Source organism: Paralichthys olivaceus, chromosome 2 (assembly GCF_024713975.1).
Source record: "Paralichthys olivaceus isolate ysfri-2021 chromosome 2, ASM2471397v2, whole genome shotgun sequence".
Classification (NCBI taxonomy): Eukaryota; Metazoa; Chordata; class Actinopteri; order Pleuronectiformes; family Paralichthyidae; genus Paralichthys; species Paralichthys olivaceus.
Genome location: NC_091094.1, coordinates 16331897 through 16349036, shown reverse-complemented (window position 1 = coordinate 16349036; position 17140 = coordinate 16331897). Strand labels below are relative to the sequence as shown.

Here is a 17140-nt window from a genome sequence, read left to right as displayed (position 1 = left end):
TCCTTTATCGCTCCACAATTTACTCTTTCCATCGTTTTGATAAATGTAGAATTTTTGTTTAATCAATAGAATTTGTGTCAGCACACTATTGGTTTCTATTTGTATGCTTTTGTGGAGTTTGCATCTTGTAGTAAATCTTCTGAGGATGAAGTCTTCTCTTGACTGTTGATGAAAAAAACATGTCCGCCCACATCCTGGAGACCATTCTTGACTTGCATAAAGGGCTTTTTCTTCACCATGCAAATTATTTTTCTGCTAATCCGCAAGTCTCAAGCTTCTCGATCTGTTTGATGTTTTCTAGTTTTCCTGTGCACATCTGCTTTTTTTTGTAGAATATACTCAGCTATTGATTCTGGCAAACCGTTGATTTTATTTTGATTGTTTTTGAGCCTCGTTATTACTTCCTTCACTTATCACTCTCTGCCATTCTTAAGTCTGAGCTCAGCTCTTTGTGCATGAAAGCTCTTGTTTGCCAAATTCATCAAATACTTGCAAAAAAAGGCATAAAAACTCAAAAGATTTCAAGAGCCAGTCACCTGATCTCACTCTGGCTGAGCGGCAGTCGGCCCGATGAAGAAGACTATAAGCAGAGAGAGAGACACAACAAATATGAGCTGAAAGCGACTGCAGTGAGCCTCCGAGAGAGAATGAGACACAAAGAAAAAAACTCCAGACAGTCACTGATGGCAAAGGATTTTCCCCTAAATACTGAATAAGAAGATTTTATTGGATTTCATGTCGATGTGCCTGTTGTGTAGAAGGCTATATCTGGCACTCAGCTCTGTCTGTATTGATGACCGAGATGCTCTGAGACTTTTTTTTTCTCCCTGTTTTTCCTTTGGTCACTGCGTGACTTGAATAAAACTTTAATACATTACGTCATCGGTGAACATGATTTGGGCCTGAATTGCATCAGGTAGACTTTTACAAGCAATAGTGGTGAAGAAAACTCCCATAATCCCATGCTGCCACACGACGTCATTAGGTCTTTTGTTTTTGTTTTGATTAAAAGACCCCTAGAGGTTGAATATAGTAAGTTTAAATGATTAATTGATTGTCCAAAATTGATTGACTGTTTCAACACTGCTGGCTCTCATTGCATTCTCCTCATATAACTGTAGCATCTGAGATTTTACTTGTGTCAGAACTGAGTTGAAGTCATGTGACTTGAGTCTCTTTCTCTTCTATCAGTTTGAAAACAACATCACTCTGTTCAGATGCTCTGACTGGTCTGTTGACTCAACTCTGAAAGTTTCAGTGTGTTAAGGCTCAAGTGTGAGTTAGTGGTAAGATGACACCCCCAGAGTGAGCGTCCCGCTGCTGTGGACTAGCCCAAGAGGACTGTGGCTCTTTAATTCGGCACTGTCCAGATGCCCCGCTCCTGTATCTACATCTTTACAGTTTGATGAAGTGCATTTGCCGTCTGCTCAGCCGCCTGCAATCAGCCTACGTGAGGCGAGCAGCAGCTGGTCGTCCAAAGACTGTGAAACCTTCTCATGGATATCTTTTACATGGCAACAATCACCCCATTGTTGTGGCTATAGATGGGACGACCCCCGGCAACAAGCAGAGGAAAATATGCATCAGCATTTTTATTTATTTTTTTGTTTGCAGCAATAGTTGCTGACAGCAGTTTGTGCATGTGTGTGTGTATATGGATGCAAATGTGTAACTCCACCGCCAATAACCCCGGTGACTGGAAGGACACAAAGAAAGCCATTGAGGGGATCAAAGACTTGGAGATTGAGCCGGACTGGAATCTAGAGCACTGAAGCACAAGTGTTTAAGCTGCTCAGCCTCGGAGTGTGTGGCTATTGTCGTGTCTGCAACTTCTGTATTTGTTTTCACGTTTTAGTGTGTGAATGTGACAGAGAGTGAAAATGACCAGAACCATTTACTTTGAAAAGATGCCGTTCACACCAGGGGACATCGATCTCAGAAAAGTGTCTGTCGCTCCCACTACTAAAAACTGCCAAGTACCAAAAGGTGACATCAGGTCAGATTCACTGTCTTGTTTACACCTGGGTAGAGCATGCAGCAGGCAGGGTATGATTTTATCAATTCTGCCTCGGAGACCACGTGTTTGTGTTTACACCACATCAACACTGACATCACTTCTTCTCAACTAAAGCTCTCGTATCTTGTTTTTTCAATCTTCATCGGTGTCTTCTTTTTGTATGATGCCTCTTTTTCATCCTAAGATACTTCATTCTTTTTGATTTTTTTTCAGTTTCACGTTTGTCACTTTGGAAACGTCAGTGTGCCTGTTTGCTCGAAACTCCTGTCATTATCCTGATGTATTCTCAAATCGGCTCACTCTGACATTCTTTGGACATTTTACCCGGATTTTACCTGGCAGGAAAAACTCCAGAGAATGTCCGCAGCAATGGACTCGTACATTTTCGCTCTCACATACTGCCCCTCTGGATAATTCAGGAGAATATCCAGAGTTCAGTGCGTGTCTGAAGGCAGCTTACTTAAAAAGTGAGAAGATTGTCTTCTTTTGTAAAAAACTAAAAATCCGAAAAACAAACACAAAAGCAAAGTATATCTATCAGCTGATGTAGCCATCAAAAAGCTAGCAGTTTTGTGTGACTACATTCAGTCATAGTGGACCTTAAATACTAGCATCAAATGCTAACACGGTCCCAATGACAAAAAGAACCTGCTAATTTATCAGGCATAATGTTTTTCCATAATCGCTCTTAGATTTTAGCCAGCATGCTATTGTTCGCTAATTAACACTGAAAACAAAGTACAGCTGATCAGAATGTCCTCAGTTTTACATATATAAGACAAAGTATTGTACAAAACTTTGATCAAATAGTTGTGCAACAGAAAAAGGGGGAAAACCAAAAAAGTGTCCTGAGGGGGTTGAATACGTGGATGTAATTTCATTACTGTCCATCCAGTAGTTGAGACATTTCAGTCTAAACAGAGCAGAATAACCGACAGGCCGATATTCTATTCTCTAGAGTTACGTTGCCAGTGCTAAAGCATTTGTGTTGACAAATATTAAATATGTGCCAGAATGGATACATCTAGAACGGCCCAGCCCTGCTCATACCCATGATGCATGCCATCTGTGTCATTGTATAGGCCCTACGTGAGCCTGGTGCTGCAAGTGCATCACATGCCCAGCAAAGCAGACAACTGCACACACATTGTACAGTAGTTTTCTTAATTTGCCTCCATTTTCAGTCCCTGCTGTAACTGTCCCATCTCATAAATGGACATGTGGATTTCCTAAGGACTACAGCGTCCGTCCTGCCGCCTGTCTGCGATGCTGTGGACTAGAGGCAGGTTTTCATCCCAGCAGCCTGTTCCATACTGAGAGGCAGAGAAATGAGAGATTACGTTCCTGCCTGTGTCTCTCAATCTAGGTCACAGAGCATCAGGGGGCAACACGCCTGGCTCATTTAGCCTGTGAGTCACACTGGGCCAGGACTGCTGCTGGGGATCTCTCGCTCTCCCCCCACCCTTACACCACCGCTGCCTTCTCTCGATCTGTCACTTTTCCCCTACTACTGGATTATTTTAGTTTTCCTCCCCTTCAAGATAAATACGTCTTAAAGGGCAAGGCCGGTTTTATTCTGTATTCATCTTGCTGTCAACGAATCCCATGAAAAGACCAGAACCCAAAGACATTTTTGTGTCTTTTATGACTTATTGTACCTTTCAACTTCCATATTGTATAGGAACAACTGCAAGGATCATTTACAAAGTGTTTTAAATGCCAATGTAGCACATGGGAATAAAACTTTGATGGTTTGGGTTTTAGTCTATTTGCAGCATTTGTTGACATTAAGACAGAAATGAAATATTTTCAGTCTTGACCTTTAAAGCTGGCTGGTTGAAAACACCAACTGCGTGTTTTTGCGTGTATGCATTGCTGTGCATTTATCCATGCATGTGTCCACATGCAGCAGTGACACTGAAAAGGAAGCTGGTTTAGCCTCTCTATTTAAAAGCTCATTAGCTGATCCCCAGCCACAAGCTCCAGGCTTCAGACTTGGTTTTACACCATTAAAAGAGACTCATCTGCCACCTGTGTCACACAGCAGCACAACAGCAGGACTCATGTATTATTTTTTGGGGGGGGAAATGAATCATGAGTATTATGTAACACGCAATGTGTCTAAATTTGCCATACACCCAAACCCACACACTTAAACACTGACGATGCATTGAGGCACTGCACAATGAAAGACTGAATAATTTAGACTCGAGCACACACCTTCACACAGACAGCTGAACCGTCTCACTTTCACATCCACAGTGAACTGCAGGTGGGCTCTCAACCTCCTCTCACTTTAAAGCTGTGCTGCACTAAAACCTTTTAATAACTTGAAGCAACATTCTCTGATGTGTGTGTGTGTGTGTTTTTTTTTTTACTTCTGCAGCTTATCACTTAAAGTAAGTACTGAGAGAAATGACAGTGAGGCTGACAGAGTAGTAAGTGGTGGTCAGGTCACTGTGTTGTTCACTGAATTATTAAGCAGTGCAGTCAGACGGCCTGCAGCACGTGTTTCATCCTCTGAGAGTCCACTGCCACTGAAACCAAGTTTCTTTTTGTCTTACACTTTGCTTTCTCCTTCATGTCAAACTGACCCCCTCACTTAAACTGTTACTTTGTTTGTGAGCCTGTGTGCAGATGAATAAGGGCTGCAGGTAAACACCATTTCGGTTGTCAATAGCTTAATATAATATAAAAATTGGATAATCTGTGAAATAAAAAAATATGACTCATAAGTCACTTGACAGAATTAACATCTGATAGGAAGGTGATGGAATAATCATTCATGTCAATTTGTAAGTGTTATTGTCATAAATGGGTTGAATTTTTTTCTTGTTTTCTTTTTCTTTGTTTACGTAACTGATCTAAGAGCTATATGCTTTACTGAGAGCCATTCAAGTTATATAATATTATTATGACTTGCTTTGAGACTATACATTATTACATTGTCGGCTCTCGGATGTTGTGAGGAAGATTTTTATACCAAACTATAAATATACTTGAAAAGAAAATTGGCAGATGAATTTTAAAAAATACATACTTTCTCCTGCCCACGGTTTAGTCATTATATTGCTGGTTTTATTTGACTAACAGTCCAAAGCTAATCTATATTTAATTAACAGTGATATAAAACTGAAAAAGCACTAAATCCTCACATTTGTCGAGCGAAACCAAGCAGACTTTAATATTTGTAATTGTAATGATGGTGCTGGGCTGTATTATGGTTTTAAATCTCACATTCCCTCATGCTACTCTACATGGACCTCGTTGCTGTGGACACGGCCCATGTGGTGCCCCCCCCCCACACACCCTGCCCCCATCCCACACACACACACACACACTCTTTTGGTTTGTGCTTGTTTCATAAACCCTTTCCAGACCGAACGGCCATATGTTTGAGCCACACATACAGTTATACAACTGAATGTTGTGCTAAGCTGTAGAAACCATTAGCTTTTCATCAAGGTTGGTTGTAATTTCAACGGCTGCTCCACTTGAGTAAGACAAATTATGCTTTCCTGAATTTGGAGGATACCGTGTGTGTGTGAGTGTGTGAGTGTGTGTGTGTGTGTGTGTATGTACGTGTGTGTATCCCTATAATTCAAGTGTTTTCCAGGTATCTGAGCTAAGGTGGTCACTATTTGAACTGATGACCCATGATAAAACAAATAATTGACACCCGGTTTAAACTCCACTACTTTTAAATTACCAGCAGGTGTATGGATGAAGTCTGGTTGGTATTTACTAGTTTTCCCCCATATGTTGAGGTGAAATGTTGCATGTTGGAACTTGTCACAGTCTTGGCTGTTCAAGAGCAACCTCCTTTGAGTGAATGAAGGAGAATCGCTCTCTGAGGCCAGTGCGTCTCTAAAAGTAAGAAAAAAAGTATGGAAAAAGAAAAAGTAAGCCTCCCATGCTCCAGTGCTCACAAAAGATGCAACATGTTCCTAATTTCAAATCAAAATTGTCATCAATTTGTGTCTTTGCCTTTGACTAGTATTTTTGTTAATTATTGTTCCATTGTACTTGGCAGATTTATCCCTGAATTCTGCAGACAAAGCAAAATACGCCAAGTGGAGTCAGTTCAATCCAATTTTCTAAACATAAATAACTTGGGCTGGGAGAAAGTTTAAATTGAGTTGGCCCAGTCTTCCTGCCCTGACCTCCTCAGCCACACCACACCTTCTCCATGGTACCACATCCAGTGACTAAACCCAACCCACCTTAAGTGATTTAAACTAAACCACTCATTCTAATGGACGTAATATAATGCATTACTATTGGACCTATTGTATTAACTGTACCAGGCTGCAAAACCCCTCTCTTGAATAATGCAGGGGATTTGCTGCTGTTCTGAAAGTGTCTGTGCAGAGAATCTCCCGCTGCGTTGTGCGTGTGTGAAAGTCTGAGTAAAGTCCGGAATTGTCTGGACTTTACCCGCAGGTCATGTCTGAAAACGGCTTTAGAGTGTGTGGGCTGGGTCAGGAGAGTTTTACTGTTGCAGGCCTTTAAAGCACACTACGACATTGTTTGTGAAAGGGGATGTACAAATAACCTGACTTGACTGAAACCTTAGAGTTACAAAGTAAACAAGTGTCTTGAACTTTACAGCCTGCATTTTACACCCAGTGAAAAAAGCAAAGAATACCCACAGGATGTTCCACAGGGTTAAGATCAGACTTCACAGACATCCATTTTGTATTTTTTTTATCACGGCCCACTCACAGTGTCACACACTGTTGTGTAAATCCCACAGGGCGATATGCTTCAGTGGGTGTTATGTAGCGTTTGGAATAGCTGTCACTAAATCTTGACGTGTGTGAAGAAGTCTAGTTTGTCAGGTGTGTGTGAGCTACGCTTTCTTTTTTCATTCAAAGAGAAACGACAGCAGGTAGAAGGAATCCACCGGCTGAGTCACGTTTTGCACTTCTTTGCTCCGCTGCTTTGTAACCCAGTTATTATTTCAACTGTGTGTGTGTGTGTGTGTGTGTGTGTGTGTGTGTGTGTGTGTGTGTGTGTGTGTGTGTGTGTGTGTGTGTGTAAGTTTAATGAGTGAGTGGAGTGAAACATGATTCAGTCAGTTACCTGAGTTGGCCACACCCTGCCTCCAGCTTCAGACAGAAAAATCACTAGAGACCTGCAGAGTGTGTGTGTGTGTGTGTGTGTGTGTGTGTGTGTGTGTGTGTGTGTGTGTGTGTGTGTGTGTGTGTGTGTGTGTGTGTGTGTGTGCGTGTGTGTGTGTGTGTTAGGGCTTTAGGCTCTAAAGCACCTCTTTTATTTACCAGTGCCTGTAATACCAGTTTCACTGTGTGGAGTTATTACATGTACACACACAGCCTCTTCTCGTAAACTGTGATGCATGGTGAGAAAATCAATGTCTTCCTAGTGAGTATGTCAGTTGTGTATATAAAATGTATTTCAGGACATCGTGAATTTCCATACGATGTAATGATTCAACCATAGAAATGTCCTGAGTCTGGAGTTTGACTGTTTCACTCTGCTGTCACTCTGTAAACATTATCACTTGAACAAGGAGCTGGAACAGTCTGATCCCAGATGTATAAGTTTTGTCAAACTGTGTTGAATAAGATTATTTTTCCTACCACAAAGATACATAAAGGGGAATAATCATACAGAAAACATGAGGGGTTATGGTCTAGATATGAGCAGCACTATCGTCCTGAATGTCAGGACAAGTATACACATGCATAGACACACCTGTCGTTCCACATAAGCAGCTGTTATTATTCATGATCCCATATGATTGTGAATTTCATTTCCATACAACTTTTTACATGGACTGCATGTTGTACCATGAACTGTATTACAAGTAAAATCTCTTATATGGTGGTTGATGTGATCTTATTTTCAGAACAAAAAAATCGTCACCAGCTGGCGATTGAGATGCTTTGGCCTTATTTTTGAGAATTGTCATGTCGTTCATCTTTATTCATGATCTATGTATACAGATACAAGAGAATGTAATGTCGGCCTCTCTGACAGCAAACGTGTGTGTGAGTGTGAAAGAGAGGCATATGTTAAACACATGCATCTAACGGCCTTTTAAAAAAATAATAAATCAATGAAAACAGTTGGTCACATGTTGATGTGTGTGCGTCCTCTGGCTGCTGTGTGTGAACGTGTGGACGAGGTGAGTGGGTGATATCTTGGCGGACCTGCTGGTGAGAGGAGGTTGCTGGGAGCTTTCAGTGGGATGTTTGTTTAACAGATAAAGATGTGCTGGGTCTTTCAGCTTCAGGAAAGTAAACAACCCCCCCCCCTTCCTCCTCATGACAATAACACAGCTCATATCAACAATTATAGAGAGGACACAGCCCAACGCGCAAGGGGAATCATGTTTCATCCTTTATTCTGCACCTCAATATTTCAGTCTGCTGCAGAAGTTCAGTCTACTGTTTGAACATGTGTCCGTATCATTTTCAGGATTGACATTTGTTTTCAAGAAAAGGCAACTGAGGGAGAGGAAAAAACAGAGCCAGAGAATAGAGGTCGGTAGCTAATTACTATTCAGACAGAGTGCCTGTGGGGTGGAAGGAGAGAGAGAGACAGAGAGAGAGCAGGCTCGCTGCAATTCACATAGACCAGGGTTTTCAAATATGTGTGTGCGGCGTGGGGAGAAGACACAGCTTTGATGTTTCTCTGTCTAATGGGGAAAAAAACCGTTCTCTCTAAGGTGACCGAAACTGTCGAATAAAGGCGTATGAGGAGAGCTGTGGCAGCCTCATGCCAACCCTGACTGTAACAGAAAGAGAAGGGTTTGATTGTGACCTCCATCACCAGGAGAGAAATGAGCGGGTTACTGTGGGAGAAGTGGGACCCCCCCCCATCACCTCAGCGGATCTGTGCTCTGCCTCTCAAGCAGAACTGTGACCGTTCATTAAAGAGACTGGGACAGATTCTTGTTTTAGATATTACATAAGTTAAGGTCATAAAAAAGCTAAAGTAGTCAAAGTACTTCTCTCACTACCTCCACCAAGGAGGTTATGTTTTCACCCGTTTGTTGGTTTGTAAACAAGATTAAGTCAAAGCTCCTGGACTTATTAGGTCTACTACAGAACTAAATGTTGGTGCAGATTCTGTTAATGGACTGATATATATCAGTAAAAAAATAAAAATGAAAATCTGGGTCTACTGAATTTAAATGTGGTTTCATGAGGAGACTGTTGGGCCTTGTTGAACACGTACTCTCCGACTTTAATTGATGCAAGCATTCTCTCATACAGATGATAAAGCCCTGGGCTCTGTGCATGGAAGAAGAAAAGAAAAGTGAATATAACAAAATGGCTTCTCTATTTTTTTCTCATTTGCAAGTTTTGGTCCTTTTTGATTTCATGTGTGTGTCCACCTGTAGTTCACTGATGGAATGTAGCTTTTAAAAAGATTTAACTCTTAAGCTCCCACTGCTGGAGTCTGGATCTGATGATATAAGCATAAAAAACAGATGAATTTCAAATCATCCAGATAAAAGAGTGATTACTGTGAGGTTCATTTATTGCCACAGCAGCCCCTCCCCCATCTCTGATTCCACATCTCTCTCTCTCTCTCTCTCTCTCTCTCTCTCTCTCTCTCTCTCTCTCTCTCTCTCTCTCTCTCTCCCTCTGTTTCTGTGTTTCTGCAGAAACTGCCTGTTCACATGAGCTAAAAATAAATCATGTGACTGAGCGAGGCCAACTGTACCATTCATGCATTACTTATGGAAGTGTTTGCTTTTCTTCCATTTTTGCTCTGTTGAAAGAGCCTCAGTCCCTGAGTAGATGTACTTTGTTGGGTGTGCTCTTTAACTCCTGAACAGGAGCATGTTTGTTTTTGTCAGCTTGTCTGTTGCAGCAGTGCGGTGGTTTTATTGTGTAGATGTCTCCTAGTAATTGTTTTGTTGTCGACACAACACTGTAGAGGTGCGTGACGTGTTAAGATTTGACACTCAATGTTAAAATGATCAGCCATGTGGTTAAATGTACAATTGTGTCTGTGTGTTGTCTTGAGTCATTTCAAGGTGATATGAGTATTTTTATTGGATTACAAATTTCTGTCCAATGTAACGACCCTAATTCTATAAGCAAATAATTCTAATGAATAGAAGGGCGCTCATACACCTCCACAGAGGACCGACAGTCCCCTTAAATTTAATCAAGCCTCATTAAATTGTGCAAAACTCATAAATATCAGTTACCTGTCTGTCTATAAACATTTTATGTAGAGACAGTGAGATGAGCTACTCATTGGCCACAAATGATCGTACGAACATGATAATTAATCATTTATCAGCAGCCAACATCTGATATTGTATCATGTGTTGCCTGGTTGGACCTTTATAGTGACATCACTGTGTTTTCAGATTTACTTTGAATTACTTTAGCAGTGGAGAGATAAATGTGACTATAAGAACAACACTGAAATAAAGAGAATTACAGAACTATTCCTCAGTATTGTGACTGAATTCAGATGTAGGACTGTTCTCTCAGTGTCGGTGTGCCAGAAAAATGCTTATCTAATCTCTGTTGTCCTCTGTGGTGTAACTGGGAAGAGACGCCATCGTTATCAGACGGCTTCAACCTTTCATCGCTGTGCATTGCAGCAGTTGTATTTCTAATCAGGGATTAAAGCTCACAGCTCTGGGAGACAATACAACTATGGAGTCACCTCTCACGCTAGCCACTATCACTAAAGACATGTCAGACTGGTTTTAGGTTCTGTTCTCACTTTACCCTCTGACAGTAGATACTGTAAGTCTCAGTATGAGAATGGTGGAGAGAGGTTTGAGAGCTGCCAATGGTGGGAGACTCACTCTCTCAGTGAATCATCATTGGTTACTAAGTGAGTGGATTTTTTAGTGTGTGTCTGAATATCTCACAGCTTTGCCCACACCTACATTTGGCCAATTCACTGCATTGCTTCAGGGCCATCGAAAACCCAGTCCGCCTGGGTCAGGTCTGGTGGGGCGGGGTAAGATGCAGATGGGTTGTCAGCAGGAGAGAGACACAGGAGGGACACTTTTCTCGCCGCTCGCTTGAGGCTTAGGATTCCTCTTCTGTCCTCTGTCACCTCACCTCTCTCTCCTCTGTTCTCTCGTCATTCACTTTGTATCTCCGTGCCTCCCACCTTTCTTGTCCTCAGCCTTCACGCCAGTTTTTTCTCTCTGCGTCTCTGAATCATCCCATCTCCTGCCCACACTTCCGCAAGTTTCCAAATTTAGCCCTGTTTTTCTCCCTTCGTTTCATAATTGAGGCTGGAACTGATCCACATCTTTGACGCCATCGGCCATCTCTGGAGATGCCTGCGTCCATCTGTGTTTCCATCTCTATCCTCGTTGATTCATTTTTTGTTGTTGTTGTTTTTCTCTTTTTTTAACCGGTTTGTCTCCTCTGTGTTGCTCTCTCCCTCCTCTATGATCATTCTTGTGTTTGAACAGGTGGTGATGTAGCTCATTCACACACATCAGAGAAAGTAGATCAGTCCAGAGGTGTTGAGTTCATCATCAAATGATGGAGAGAATACTTGAATGAGTCTCGTTTCTTACCACTTTTAGCTATGATCTCACTGTCAATCCGTGGAGTGTTTTATCAAGAAAAACCAAATGTTCCTGCTTGTAATGTGGAATGGGGAAAGACTGACAACAAGAGGTTGCTCATTTAAGTGTTGTGTTTAAAACTTTGCTTTTTCATAATCAGTCTGTAAAAATTATATTTCTGTTTTCAGGTGACATTACACAGAAGGGCTACGAGAAGAAAAGGACCAAACTCCTGGCTCCTTATGTCATCCACACTCCAGGTAAACCCACACGGGCTGTGTCCGAAATCACCCACTAACCCCTACTTCACTATATAGTGACTTATAGTGCAAAAACGCTTTCAGACACAACATCATTGTCGCAGTGTAATAATGTACAACAACAAGAATAACGTCGGCCCCTAGAAAATCCCACAATTACTTCAAAATGTTTATTTTATACAAAGAATTACTATCTTCTGCACATATTTACATCTGTACAACAGGTCGGGCTGTTCCTGCTGTCCTCCCTCCTCTCGTCTCTCAACCTAGAGCGCAATGCATGATGGTATACATTGCTTGGTTTGGGACCATCGGTTGTACACTACTTTTCACCATGCATTGTGGGAAACGATGAGCCCTCTATATAAGATGAAAAAATTCGCCATACATTCGGACAGCATGAATGTAAGGCACGACAAAATAGCAAACTCACTAAATAGTGGACAATATAGTGACAATATAAGCAAACTCTCTATTTTTTTCTTCTCTGGATATTAGAAAGCACTATGGTAAAACCGATAAGAGTAATGTTTTGTCTGGTTCTGATTCTCATCGATTGTCAGTGTCTGTGACAGGGTTGCACAAAAACAGAGGACTGTCTGCTGTCAGTTTCGATCTCACGCTGTTAATGTACTTTAGAAACTTAACCTTAACCTAACTGCATTTTATGATTGTTGTGTGACGTGTGATTTAGACACAGAAACTACAGTAAATGATCTGTAGTGGCTGTTTCTCTAGATGTCACTGGTAGATGACTAGATGATGCTCACTGCTGCCTCCTATTGGTCCTTACCTCTTACTATTGGACATAAATACTAATGAAGTGCTGGTTTATTTCTGTAGGGCTCTTAGAGAAGCCACAAACCACTAAGCACTGTTAGTCTGAGGTCCTTGGTTCTTATCAAACAACTTACATTCAGTACATAGAATTTGGCCAATGTCCCTTTGAGATTATTGGCTGGTGTAGTACTGTGCAGTTCTTTAGCTGGGACTGGTTTGCATGACTCAGTTTTTACCACACAGTATTGCATATAATAACAAATATATAAACAAAACATATACCTGGTAACAGAAGTAGCCTATACACTTAAATTCCAATGAGCCATTTATTGTTGCAATTTATTTTTTTATTCATTTACTGGTATTTGAAATACATTTGGGATAAAACATATCAATATGTATTATCGATACCATTTTTCATCGTTAAAACAACAATAAAACAAATATTTGATAGAACAAAAAGAGCAGAAAGATAAAAGTCAACTCACTGTCTGTTTTTTTTAAAGCAAGACAACAAGTCATTCTTTTCAACAAATACACATCTCTCTGATTTTGTATTAAAACATTTCATATCGTTTTGCTTCTGAATGAAGTATGAATGTTTAGTGAAGCTCTTTGGCTTCTTGAGGTCTGCTGGATATCTTTTCAGGAAACTTTGACATTGTGTTGAAAGCAAAGGCAGCGTATCCTGACATTACACTGTCGGAGAGCCAAGTTACAGTGTAAAGCTATTCCTATCCATTTACTTATTTATTAATACACCTTTTATTTTCTTTCACAGTGGAGCCGCCCCCTCAGAATGACGTGGTGCCTCCCCCTCCCAGTTCGTCCTCTAGCCACGCCCCTCCTCCGTCCAGCTCATCCCGGTACCGAGAACGTCGCTCCCGCAGAACACATCGGGGCGGAGGAACCAGGGATGACCGTTACAGATCAGGTCAGCAAGAACTCAAACATCACAAGAAAAAAGACACAAATATCCTTCAGCTTCACTCTCTCCAAAATGTAAAACACCTCTGATGCACCAGTCACTGAAATGTACATGTAGTATCCTATGACAAGTTTACAGTCCTCAAATCAAATTACATCGTGTGTGTGTGTGTCTGTGTGTGTGTGTGTGTGTGTGTGTGTGTGTGTGTGTGTGTGTGTGTGTGTGTGTGTATGTGTGTGTGTGTGTCCTTCAGTGTGAAGAGCCTCGCTCTGTGAAAGCAGAGTGATGTCACTGCCTGGCTATGTGTGAGGAGGCTGTGTGGAGAACAAGGGGAATACTGATGTGGTTGGGAAAACCTGACGCTGGCGAGGTTAAAGAAAAACAGAAGTAGAGCAGAGGTGAAAGAGCATGTGAGAAGAGTTATTGTGTCTACTGAACTGACTCAGCCACCATCCTCCAGATCGGCCCATACTCCGCTGTTTTGGTTTCGGAATTCTCCTCCTGCTCGCCTTTTTGGATGTGCAACCCCCCTCACACTTCGGCACAATATAAACCAGACAGACAGGATTGTTCCAGATGTCATGGTTCCAGAGTCCAGACTAAACCGACAGATAGTTGAGTCCAAAAACAGTAACAGGGAGCCAGGTGATCATATGCAGAACAGGTATTAGCAAGTAGAGTAATACAATTCCCAAGTGAGTGACAAAAGCGGGTGTAGCGTGTGTGCCACTGACAATCTGGGTTGAGTCTTGTGGGATGAACCGGTTCTTATATACTGGATCTGGTTTAAGGAGAAGATTAGGCAATGAGGCTCAGGTGAAGAGATGAATAAGGAAAAACAGGAGCCCACGCCCAAACAGACACCCACAAGCACAGACAACACATGGGAAAGATGACTAGAAACAAGGCAACAGGGTGTAATTCCAAGGAACTCAATCAAGGCACAATTGATCAATAAATGACAGAGGAAGGAGGGGCTGTGCTGAAATGTACTGAAATAAAGTAGTGCAGCTTTTTCTGGGGCCTCCACAGTTCAGTGTAAAAGTATTTTTGTAGGACTGATGGCTGAAAGAAATGACCTGGAGGAGACCAGCATCGAAAAGGACGAGAGAGATGAATAGCAATCTATCATAAAATGAGTGTGCCTTCCATTTTACTGTGTCCACTGTGTAGTACAGTTCAAGTGCAGTAGAACTGCACCGCTTCAACTGGACTGTTGAAAACTGGAAACTGGAAGGTTATCGGGTCAAGTGTCTGAAATCCCTCCCTTCCCTGTTCATTCACTACTTCCCATATATTAGTAGTTAAAAGTTAACTGACTTTTCATAACGTAGGAGTAAATATCATTTTGCTGCACGATGATATATGTAGTAAATGATACATTTGATCTGTCTAAAGACATACTGCACATTTAAATGTGTTTTTGAGCTGACGATTGATTGGCTTGACCAAAATAATGGAAACAAAAATGATCATAGGGTTGAATCAACCTTACATTACATCAGCTAAACGCTCATGTCAATAATGCCAACGTGTTGTTGCAGGTATAATGATTACCATGTTAATCAGCTTAGCTTTGTGTGTAAGCATGCTTACATTAGCTTATTTGTAGAGCTGTTGGGAAAGTGGTTTTACAGGTTAACACAACAGTGTGTTATTGTTGTGCTTTATGAAAAGTGAAGGAATCACCAAAGTGATTACCTTTCATCTGGATTAGGCAAACATGACGCTCCATACCAAATTTCATGAAATCCATCCAATATGTTGGTTGTCAAGGAGTTTCACTAAAGTCTAGACATGCCAACCCCATGATGGCGCTAGAGGAAAGGTCCGGGAATCACCAAAGTCATCCATCCATCCATTCTCTGGGAAGCTCCAAAGTCTGAATTTCCCTCCGGGGATTAATAAAGTATTTCTGATTCTGATTCTATTAAGTGTAATTCAGAGTAATTTCTGTTCACCAACAAGTGACACACTGAACCACATTGCTAAAAGCAAAGAGAGTGAGAGATGATAAAACACTGCAGCAATAAGAAACAGGGGGAATTAAAGAGCTTATCACTGCAGAGAAAGTGCAGAGCAACTGTCATTTAGTTGCTTCCCATCTCCTGTAGCTTCCTTCAGTTATTCTTACTCTGACTCTACCACTTCTCTAAAATACACTGTTTAAATGATGCCTCTGTTTCTAGAGACTCACCAGAGGTTAATCTGCTTTTCCACTGACTCAAATTCAGTAAACCACAGAGGCACATAAGAAAGACAATGTTACATCAAACACACCTCATCCTCGGCCCTCGTTCTCCCAGACATGTATGAGGACTCAGCATCTCCTGATGCTCCTGTGTGTGTGTGAGAGTGGACAGAGGCCCATTATGAGGGAAGATGATTTAGCTCTGAGCAATCTGCTCAGCAGAGAGCTCAGTTATGTAATCATGGTCCCCACTGCTGCAGTTTAATGAGCTGTGCGCGATTATTTATTTAAATGTGTTGATGTCTGAATGGAAATAATATCCCCAGAGTTAATAGATGGGGTTTGTCAGCGAGTGGGCTTTTGTTGCACGTTTTGTTTTGCAGTCTGAATGTGTGGCTGCTCACGTGCTCATTGTGCTTGTGGGTGTCATCAATTGAGAGAATCCCTGCATTTATTACTGTGTGTATGTGTGTGTGCATGTGGAGGAGAGTGTGTGGGCTAACAGTCAACCTCTTAGGATTTTCTTCTGATTTCTTCAGCTGTAATTTTCTTTCACATTTTAATATGCTGTGTCTTCTTTAATAAAAGCTGACTGAATCAAAACTTAAATGCTGCTGTTGAAAAATACCAGAAGTGAAATCTCTTATCATCACAAAAAGCAATGTTTACCTTCAACACATAACTGCCAGTTGAATCTATGAGCAGATCAGTAATTTCTTTCCCTCCGTCTTAGTTTACTTGATTTTCAATTTCAATTTTTTTTATAGAATTTATATATTCAAGGAAAATAGCCCAGCAGTTTTTGGTTTTGTCACCTGTATTTCAACTGGAGGATCCATTCAGTTACTTAGTTAGTTCCCAAGCCTTGATCATTTTAGAGAATAGACTTCTGGATGTTGATTTGGGATCAACTGACTTAGATGATTCACAGATCAGTGAAATAATTCAAACAAATAACAGCAACATTCAAGCACCATTTGGGAATACATTGCAATTTGAATTTCTAAACATTAAGGACAAAAAAACACACTTTGGGTTATAGCAAAAAATCTCTCAATAAAAACAGACCCTTGTGTTGTGGTAAGTATCTCTTGCTGAGTGAATTATAATTTTAATTATTGTTAATTTCATGGTTTCCTTGTTTTGATTTAGATCCAAAGCCACCAGAACAAAGCCATCCCTAACCCAGAGTGTGCATTGTTCTCTGTCTGTGCAGATATCCATACTGAGGCAGTACAAGCTGCCCTGGCTAAACATAAGGAGGAGAAGATGGCACTGCCCATGCCCACCAAGCGGCGCTCCACTTACGTCCAGTCTCCTATTGAAACCCGGACACCACCAGGTTGGAGAGGGAGGACAATCCTTCTGTCTTCTTGAGACATGTCTAGAGACACATTTGACCTCTAACCAGAGGAATGAAGAGCCAGAAAGTCAT

The 17140-nt window shown here is 41.3% G+C and overlaps 1 protein-coding gene across 4 annotated transcripts in view; it reads left to right on the top strand.

Annotated features, from left to right (window-relative positions):
- dip2bb (disco-interacting protein 2 homolog Bb) overlaps positions 1 to 17140 on the top strand; it is a 38803-nt gene that overhangs the window by 2390 nt on the left and 19273 nt on the right. For all 4 annotated transcript variants that reach the window (XM_020086624.2, XM_020086623.2, XM_069539108.1 and 1 more), the window contains exons 2-4: positions 11735 to 11806; positions 13368 to 13520; positions 16922 to 17047. In XM_020086624.2, coding sequence (XP_019942183.1) covers positions 11735 to 11806; positions 13368 to 13520; positions 16922 to 17047 — 351 coding nt within the window. The remainder of the gene's footprint in view (positions 1 to 11734; positions 11807 to 13367; positions 13521 to 16921; positions 17048 to 17140) is intronic.